At 34.8% G+C, this 10,333-nt stretch overlaps 1 protein-coding gene across 3 annotated transcripts in view; it reads right to left on the bottom strand.

Annotated features, from left to right (window-relative positions):
* Nucleotides 1-5,986: 5,986 nt before the first annotated feature.
* MON2 (MON2 homolog, regulator of endosome-to-Golgi trafficking) overlaps nt 5,987-10,333 on the bottom strand; it is a 117,349-nt gene continuing 113,002 nt past the window's right edge. For all 3 annotated transcript variants that reach the window (XM_049625887.1, XM_049625888.1, XM_049625889.1), the window contains one exon: nt 5,987-8,202. In XM_049625887.1, coding sequence (XP_049481844.1) covers nt 8,039-8,202 — 164 coding nt within the window. In that variant the 3' untranslated portion in view covers nt 5,987-8,038. The remainder of the gene's footprint in view (nt 8,203-10,333) is intronic.

The following is a 10,333-nucleotide window of genomic DNA, read 5'->3' as shown; positions in this document are numbered from 1 at the left end:
AGACCTGTATTTCCTGCAGAACTGAATTCCATGAGGGCAGAGACTAACCTAATGCCTAACAAATAAAAGGAACTAAAATATCATGGACACAAGTACTTCATATATGGTCTTGTATTATTTTATGTATGTGGTTTCCTCAAGTAGCTATAAGCACCTGAGAGCTTCCAATGACTTTGCGCATATAGCAAGGACACAGATGTAAGCATACAGTAGTTCTTAATACACAGTGGTTGTCCAATAAAAGGCAAAAAAAAAAAGGGGTCTTGTGAGAAGGCATGGGTTTTCTACTCATTTCTTGGAATGTTGTGTATCAAAAGCATATTTAATTTATATAACATTGACCTAGGTGCCAGGGACAGTGCTTTACAGTACTCTTTTAAAACACAAAAAGTTTATTTTTGAGAGAAAGATAGTGGGGGAGGGATAGAGAGAGTGGGGGAGAGAGAATCCCAAGCAGGCTCCACACTGTCAGCTAGAACCTGACCCATGGCCCGAACCCACAAACCGTGAAATCATGACCTGAGCCAAAACCAAGAGTCAGACACTCAATCATTGAGCCACCCTGGCGCCCCTACAACACTCCTTTTTAAATCCTAATAAGCAACTCCTATGAGTTAAACACCACCGTTAAATCCATTTTACAGATGAGAAAAACAAAACAGATTAATTAACTTGCCCAACATCACACACTAGTAAACAACAGAGCAGGGATTTGAACTAGAGTCTGACCCCACACTCTGGGCTCTTCATCACTATAATGAAACCTCTTATAACAAACTACAAATCAGTAAGATGTTTTAAACTGTCCCGTACAATAATAAAAGTCCAACGCAGCTCTGGAGGTCATAGCCATTAGGCAAATCTTTTTTCACACTATTTCAAGTTCTTTGTTACGTCCCAATTCCTATCCATAGAAATAGTAATTGCCTGAAAAGTATTTTAGATTTATTTTAGTAAGACTTGAATTTTAATGGAGAATATTTTTTGTAAGCTGTGCAACTAGCATGTTGTAGTGGAAAAAAACTGCGTTTGAAGCAGGACATGCTAATGCACAGACTATGTCTTTAGGCAAGTCACTTCAGCCTTTAAACCCTGACTTCCTCCTCTGTAAAAGGAGTATAATATATAAAACCTTCCTTGTAGGAGTGCTGTGAGGATTAAAAGGAATTATAGGTAAAGCCCTGGCTGACATATACGAGGTACTCCAGAAATGATGATTAAGAGAAATTAGAAAATGTATTATAACTATACCTAATTGCTGTAAGTACTATGTAGGCATTTTTCAGTATCATACACTTATCACACAACTCAGGTTCTCAAAAAAGAAACTTTAAAACAAACTATTTTTCTTTGAGAAGTAGAGGAATAGTCTGACATTGCTATAGATAGGCCATTTCAATATTAGCCTCACTAAATTAAACATAAATATACAAAATAAAAGATTAAAAGAGTCTAAACCACATAAGGGTTGTTTTTCACTTGACCTAGAATTTTTACACAAAGTTCTACATCTATTTTCTTTCCAAACTGCTGAGAGATACTTCATAATGTTCTTCTGACTAGATGTTCTTTTAATCTTTATTTTACACATTAATAGTTTCAACAAAGCTCTCAAAACACATCTCCATTATTCTATGAAAGTTTTTCCAAAATGACCATATATGTAAGCCATCCTAAACATATTGAATCATTACTTATGAAGTCTTTAACCAGAGTCAATTACGTGGGGTGTCTCTAAAGTGTTGAACCTAGTGGGGATGAGAAAGCAAACACAAAGTACATTAACGAAAAAAATGAAACATTTGCAAGATCTGGAAGTAAATTCTGAAAGTAGTTATGATTTTAAGTTACACTGAGAAAACTAGTAGTGCTGGAACATAATTAAAAAACCTAGAATCGTGCTGAGTGGTAACTGTAAAGCAAATTAAAAATCTATGCAATCACAGCTATAACTATGCAGTTTTTGTGAAAAATATATCCTAGGCCACAAAGAAAACTTGGGTTTGAGGCCAAGAGACTTCATGATTATAATACATAACTGATACGTCTCAACAACATAAAAATTGTAAGGAGAAAGTGTAACAACAGCGGTATTACTTTCAAGAACTGTGTTGGGAGCTAAAAAAGAATCTCACAAAATTAGATAAATATATCCAGTCTGACATAAACACCATATGGTAACTGCCTTAAGAGACAGGAGTTGTATGTTATGTGTTAAAATTATGACACAGAGGTAGTAAAAGCTGGAAAGCAAATGCAATTTGCACAGTTGGGTCTGAAGCCTAATATTTTATTTGATTTTTCTAGATAAAAAGAATAAGATTGCAATATTACAATCTTGGAATTTTTCTCCCATCTAGTAAGACTTCACAGAAATGAGTTACTATATTGCAATAGTTTCCTAATAATGCCATGGTTTAGCAGATCTTCCCCTGGTTGCACTCTATTGAATGTTAGTTTAAAATAAAACTCGATGTAACTACATTTGCAGCAACTGGAAATGATCTCAGAATTCAAAGGTAAAATAATTTTTTTTTTCTTACCTGAGGGATTAGAATCAATCCTAAAATGTAATTAAGAATGTTTCAACTGACCTCTGTGTCACTGTAAGCACTAAGCACAGGGATACCAAATATACTCTATAAAGACTTGGAGATGAGTACTGTAACACTGTGGCTCTTCTCTGAAGAATACTGTTTTGCCACAGAAAATTAGAAACAGCTGAAATATGTGGGCAACGTGCGGCCTCAAGTTTTTTTGAAAGTAAACAATATTTAGATAACATAAATCTAAAATAGCTCAAAGCATTTGCCTCCAAAAACAAAGAAAAAGCCCTCTCCAAAAGAAACCAAATAATTTTTTAAAACCTCATTTAAACAGATTTTAAAGACTCTCTTTCAGAAAAGTGGTATAATCTCTCTCCATGTAACAGAAAAGACATGATTGTTCCAGGTTTAGCTGAATTCATCATATTCATAGCAATCCCATTTGTGGGCATCCTGGCTGCTGAACCCTGTGGTTTCAGAAAGATAGTAGAAGCTACAGTCATTACTACAACTTGTTCAGCTATTTTGAGATAGCAGGGAGACTTCACCTTTGCAAAAATGCAACAGTGGCCAAAGCAGAAGGTATTTCCCAAATATCGTTTAATAAAAAGGCAGTTGGCAGTGGTTCTACCACTAATAGCTCTGCTTCTTTTGAACAAAGTATAGGTGAAATTAAAGGAAGAGCTGGAACAGAAGAGGCAGCAAATAAAAGAGGAATGAAAAATAGAAAAACTGGGGAGAATGTATTAAAAAAGAAGATAAGGTAAACATAGAATTTTTTAAAGAAAGGGAAAGAGAAGGAAAGAAAGTAATGCAGGAGAAAACGAGAGAAAAATATATAGTCAAATTTATTATAGAGTAATAAATTTATCAAACAATTTTAATAGTTAACCTAACAATATCATTATGAAATCAAATCTAAGTTCAAACCATGTATTATTTTTCTCCAAAGAATTAGTAACTCATTGATTATCACCTGTGCTTTACAGATGATAATAGAAGCCTTGAAAAGCTCACGTGCCTCAAGTTATGATTTACTGGATTGTTTTGTTATTGTTGTTTTTTATTTTTAAGTAAACTCTATGCCCAACATGGGGCACAAACTCAGGACTCTGAGATCAAGAGTCATGTGCTCTATAAACTGAGCCAGCCAGGGGCCCCTTTACACATGCCTAAAGGTAACTAAGTCAAGATTACTAAGAGTGTTTATATTCACAAGAGGACTCACTGGGAGCTCTTTTAAAGAGAGCAAACACTGTTAGTGCACTCAAAATGAATTAACTAGATTTGTAAGAAATTGGTATTTACCGAACTTCTATGAAATAGTTTTTACATAAATCAAGATACAAAGACTTTCTTTCCCAATCCATAAAAAATTTCAAATTGAAAGCACTACTCTACTTATACAAAAAATGCAATTTAAGTGTTTTTGAAGTATTAAAAACTGTTTTCCCATAATACAAAAATCACTAACACACTGTAGTATGAACACCTGTTATCATCAACAATAATTAAAAAAAAAAAAAGTAAAATGCACTCTGATATACAACTCAGCAACATGAAGCACAGTGAAATGTGGTAGTTTATACAAGGTCAGCCTATCTGCCATAATGTCAAACCTAATCTGTAGACATCTAAAGGACATACTAGGCTGCTGGCAATACTTTCATAAGACTATTTTTGTCCACATCCATGGTAGTTTTAATTAAAAAAATAAAATAAAATAAAAATAAAATGTCCTGGCCTGGACATTATATCTATGGCTTCTAAATCACCAACATTAAGTTGTACAGCAATCACAGGCAGGTGGGTTCCTGAGAGCATTCTACTTGTACTATCACCTATGGTAGTCTCTTGAGGATTTGGCTGCCTATCTGAATTATTGTACATTTGGGAAGACTATGTTATATTAGGTCACTGTATAATAAACTGTTTTTCAGTAACATGAGTATAAAAATGACAACCTCATTAATACTTTTGTGTTGTTTTCTACACTATGCTGTTTCACCCTCACTTTAAGTAACCTCTACACCCAATGTGGGGCTTGAACTCACGACCCTGAGATTGAGAGTTCCATGCTCTTCCTACTGAGCCAGCTAGGCGCCCCACACCCTCAGTTTCACAACTGATCCTTTGGCCTTAGGGTCACCTGGGACTAGTGCTACCAAACTGTGACAATAAGCAAAATGCTTACTCTAAGGTTACAGCGAGAAAAGACAACCTAGTTGTTACTGGCTTGTTATAGAATTAATTTAAATGAATGTTACTCTTCGGAATAAAATACATGTGTAAATCGTTCATCTCTTCCTTCTGGTGCTAAACATAACTTAAGGATTATAGCAAGAATAGGGGGAAAACAGGAAAGAAACAACATAGCTATCAATACAATAAAATTAAAAACGAAAGCAAGTGATGGGGCGCCTGGGTGGCTCAGTTGGTTAAGCGTCCAATTTCAGCTCAGGTCACGATCTTCATGATTTTGGGCCCCGCTTCAGGTTCATGATCTTGGGCCCCGCTTCCAGCTCTGTGCTGACAGTTGGAGCCTGGAGTTTGCTTCAGATTATGTGTCTCCCTCTCTCTCTGCCCCTCCCCTTCTTGTGCTCTCTCTCTTTCTCTCTCTCTCAAAAATAAATAAAAACATTAAAAAGAATTTAAAAAAATGAAAGCAAGTGAAAGTGGTTTTCTCTTGGCCAGACTTTCATGCATTTTCTTTTTCTTTTAGCCGCTACAGGCTCCTAATAAGTGTTACTTATTCAGTAAAACTAACAAAACTTTAACACTAGTTATACAGAAATACTAAATGAGACACTACAAAATTACCTATTTTCTTTTCCTTTTTGGCAGTGGTAGGATTGTAGGAAAATAAAAAGTAAGTTATTCAAGTTGAAAATTTGTTTCTTTTATAATGGAAAAAAGTTACGGAAGGACTATAATCTGATGTTGGATTATACCTGCCCTCTGACAATCTATATTAAGAAAGGCATGGCCAGTGGAAAAAAAAATGATATTAGGCTTAAAACTCATGGTATTTATAATATGCGTTCCAAAGAACATTATTACTAATGCTTCAAGGACTAGTCATAGTATCAGCTATGCTGTAAAGTGATATTAGCCTTGAGAACTTCCTTTTTTAATGTCATACTATCTAGTAATCTCACACAGCCCAGTTCTTCTGGTCACTACAGAACCCAATTCACACCAACAAGACAAGGGCACTCACTGTGTTAACCTCCCCAGGGACCAGGATATCTTAGAAAATGCAGACTAAGAGGAATGTGTGACTCAAGGGATGAACTGCTGATAGTGACCCCTGGGGTGGCAGGACATATTCTGGGAGGAAAAAAACCTGCCAAATTATACCACCAAGCGGGCAGCCCACTTTGCTTGTCACTAAGACTGGCACCGATTACCATATTCTATGGTATCAACACATTCAGTGCTTTGCTCTATAGGGAATGGTCCTGGTATTGAAGGCTAATACAATATTAACTAAAACTACTCAACTTATATAAATGTATGCTGTATACCTTTGATTTGTATTTAACTTTCACTGGAGAATAACTTTTATGATTGCAATCAATCGATTATTTCTCAGGAATAAACATTTTCACTTCATGTAAATTCATGGCAATATTTTTAACATGTTACTTAACTGGCACACTACCCTTGTTAGTCTATTTCAGTACTTTATCAATGATACACAGATCTTTCTAACTCCCAATGTAACATATCCAAATATAGGAAATAAACTGAATACACAGCTTGGTATTTTCTTTTTTACAACTTTAAGGAAAATGCTGAAGACAGAATCTATGAAATGCCATATTAATTTACCCTAATTTTAGGTGAAATTATAAAATAGAAATTCATTAATTCATGTAAATAAAAATAATATCTCCTCGATAAAAGCTTACCATGTTTACAGATAATAGTGCAAATTAAATAATTTCACAATTACAACAGCCTCAAAATTGTATCTCATTCATTACTCAATTCTAGTATCTTCTCCTAGTTTTATAATTATTCTGGAGAGGCTGCAATGTATAAATTCTATTAAAATCAAAGGACTTCCAGCACACTAACATAATACTGAAACCATTATGATTTCTTAATCATTGTTTTAAACATCTTTGTGTCTTCACATAAATGTTTATGCAAATGTAACTAATATGATAATACCACAATCCATTAATAAAAAATACAGTAAGCTAGGTTAGTTTTTTAAGAAACAAGTAATGTACTCAAGAGCATTTTTCTTCTTCACTAAGAAAAGTGAAACAAAATTAGCAATTCACTCCATGACAGAAAGTTTACTGTACTTCTAAATGCTTCACTGTCTCCAAAAATACACTTCTCATTGTTTTAGAACACACACACATTTTATATTTATGGGTTGGCATAGTTATTTTTTTTCTTGCGAAGACATTACAAAATGAAGCACTGAAATGAACAAAACTTCACAGGCAAAATTTAGGAAATCTGGAATCATCTTGCCTGGATCATAATTCAAAGACAGTGATAAATGCTTAGTGAGAAAAAGAAAATCAGTAGAAATATAATATGAAAAGTCTTTAAAATCCAAACACCAAATATAAAAACAGACAGACTTACGTGAAAGCTGGGAAAGATATTTAAAGAAATGAGGTATGACGGAGTCAGAATGCTACAATATATCCCAATGTATTAAGCTAATAACTATATTTCAAAGTTGCAAAATCAGCAAATCATAAACTATTTGCTGCTGTGTTCACATGACCTTTCTGGTCAGATGTTTAATAGTCACTAGTAAATACATTTAAAATAAGCACTAAAGATAACTGCATGATCATATGGTAAGCATACCTGCCGCTTAAGAAGGCAAATTATAAGTAAAAATGAAAGCAAACAATTTTGTATTAATAATAAATACAGCTTCAAGCATTTAACATTATCAATATTTTAAAAATTTAAATAATAAATGCAACTATTTTATACAGAACTGTACCATTTATTATACACACAAGTTTATCAGTTCCCTTTGTTTACAAAGGCTGGTTATAGATAATATGGAATGTTACAGTACCATCTTGCATAAAATTTTAGTACAATTTGTACTTGAAAAAGGGTGCAAAAACACCAGCCTAATAAATCTGACTGAATGAAATATCTTTTCTTTCTTTTTAAAAAGTACATCATTAACACATACACCACAAACTGTACATAAGCTCACTTTTAAATCACCAACTGAAGATACAGTAGCAGGTATGTTGCAGTATTAACTAACTCTCCATCAGTTTAACCTACTAAAGGCTTCCACCGCTGCTCACTCAGGAGCCTTTGTTGACATGTAAGCTTGTAATATGAATTACTGAACTCAGGTAAGTACAATTTAAAGGAGGCGAACAACAGCTGCCAAGAATTATTGGTAGTAAGAAATGTCCTTCTCATAGAAGACTCACTGAGGATCAAACAGTCTTTAGATAATCTTTCTTCTTTAAAATTATTATAGCTGGTCAAGATTCTCCATTTTGAACTTTGGATGCTGGTGGCTGCATGAAATCCTTAAAAGGAACGAGTGCCTCTTTAAGTGCAGAGCAGACTTCTGCAGACGAGCAGGTGATGCATTCGACTAGAGTTGGGTATAAAGCAATCACTTGTGCCCAGGTATTTCCATCAACTGCAATTAAAAAGTATAAAATCTCAAAAACATGTGTATTTAAATAGCAGAGATTATCCAATTAACATAACACAATCCTTTAAATACAAGGCAAAGAAAAAAATCCCCCAATATGGAGATTCCACAATCTTATACCCTTTTCTTTTTTAATCTTTGGAAGACTTCCCGATAGATCGAATAAGATATGAGGGGGAAACATATGGTCAGAGTACAGAGTCATCCATACCAAGGAATGTGCTAAAGTCCATTTTAAATGATACTTCAATTTGTGAAGGCCTTGGAAGCTAACAAAGTAACTTGGAATTCAAACTTCTGTCATTTTCAGTGTAAGTGCCAGACAATGTAGTGCATATTTCAAGAAGAATTAGAATTAGAAAACAACTCAATTTCTTATGCAGTTGTATGCTAAAAATATAAATATTTAAATGGTTTCCCCAGTAATGTCCTTGATACTGATTTTAGTTTCAAGTGACCAAAGATCCACTCTTCTCTTGTACTGCTTCCTAATCTTTAACAGGTATCATTAGATTTAAACTTCAGTGTGAAGAGACACGTCCGTGTTCCTCTCCACTATCACCAACAAGTAGTACAGTTGAATACTATTTGGTGAATGGGAAAAAGTGTTACATCCCATTTAGTTTATAATTTCCTTATACTCTGAGATCACATATTACATGTCTATTTTTCTGTAAACGCTGTGCATACTGCTGAGCCTGCAATACGCAACAAAACCAGCTGACAGATTTTGTTACACAGTATATGTATACGACACTATGAAACAAGTCTCAAATCTAGGAGGCAGTCTAGCATAAAAGAAAGATACTGTATTATACACAAGGAACTGTGATTCTATTTTTCACTCCAATTTCTCTTTATCTCAGCTTCTGTTGGAGAATAAAGGAATGTGTTTCTTACACTAGTATTCTTCAAAATACTTCTTATAAAAACGATGACCAGGGAAGTTTGGCACATGTTGTATATATTATCTTCCTTTTGGAGGACTCATAATTCACACGAATTTATTAAAAACTTGCAGTAAAAAAGAGGCTTAACTTTATCTAATCTAGGATTTCCAAAATTAATTTGATTATGGAATTTTTTTTATATTCAGTATCTACTGACATCACTCATCATCATTAATATTCATTCCTGAGTACAAATCTTGGGAAATGCTGAACTGTTCACGCAATCCCTTCTTCACCCAAACAGAGGCTTCCTCAGACTAGAAATGGGAAAAAGAAAAAGGGAGGGGAGCGGATGGGTAACGGTGAAGGAGGGACTCAGGCCAGTGCTGTTTTTATCTGTTTTATATCTTGGGAATCCATAAGAGATCTCATTTGTAAAAAGAATTTCCCTTGCTTAACAGAAAACAAACAGTTTAAAGAGAAGCTTTAAACAGTCTGCTCCAGCTGTCTTCTATGAAACTTTCCACTGATCATTTAACAAAAGATTACACAGAGAGGATTCTGGAAAAATGGCAGAGAGCAAGTACCCGGAATCTGTCTACCCACCTAGACAACAATTGTATTGGCAGAATCGGCTTGATACAACTATTTTGGAACTCTGGAGTCTACTGAAGGCTTGCAACTTCCAGAGGTAGACTTGGATAGAATATTGTGGTTAATTTTGGTCAATTTCAGCTCTTAGCACAGTAGCAGCTACCCATCCCTCACCCCTAGCCATGTGGTAGGCAGCTGTGCACGTGTTCCTGGAGCAGCTTGCCTGCAGCAGGCCACGGTGGGCAAAAAGACCATATCCTCCAAATATCGGGGATCTGTGCTCTGATCGCTGCTTCTGACCATAGAGGTGTAAACAAAGGGGCTTCAACAACAACAAAAAACAACTCAATTCAAAAAATGGCAAAGGACTTGAATAGACATTTCTCCAAAGGAGATATACAAATGGCCGATAATGTATACAAATGGCCAATAATGTACACGAAAAGATGCTCAACATCGCCAACCTAAGGGAAATGCAAATCAGAACTACAATGAGATACCAACTCATACTGATTAAAATGGCTACTATCAAAACAAAAACAAAATTAAAAAAAACACAAGTATTTGTGCAGATGTGGAGAAATTAGAACCTTTGTTCACTGATGGTTGTAATGTAAAATGGTATAGCCACT

The sequence above is a fragment of the Panthera uncia genome, chromosome B4, assembly GCF_023721935.1.
Source record: "Panthera uncia isolate 11264 chromosome B4, Puncia_PCG_1.0, whole genome shotgun sequence".
In the NCBI taxonomy this organism is placed as follows: domain Eukaryota; kingdom Metazoa; phylum Chordata; class Mammalia; order Carnivora; family Felidae; genus Panthera; species Panthera uncia.
The sequence above is the reverse complement of the archived record's forward strand: the minus strand, read 5'-3'. Positions and strand labels throughout refer to the sequence as shown.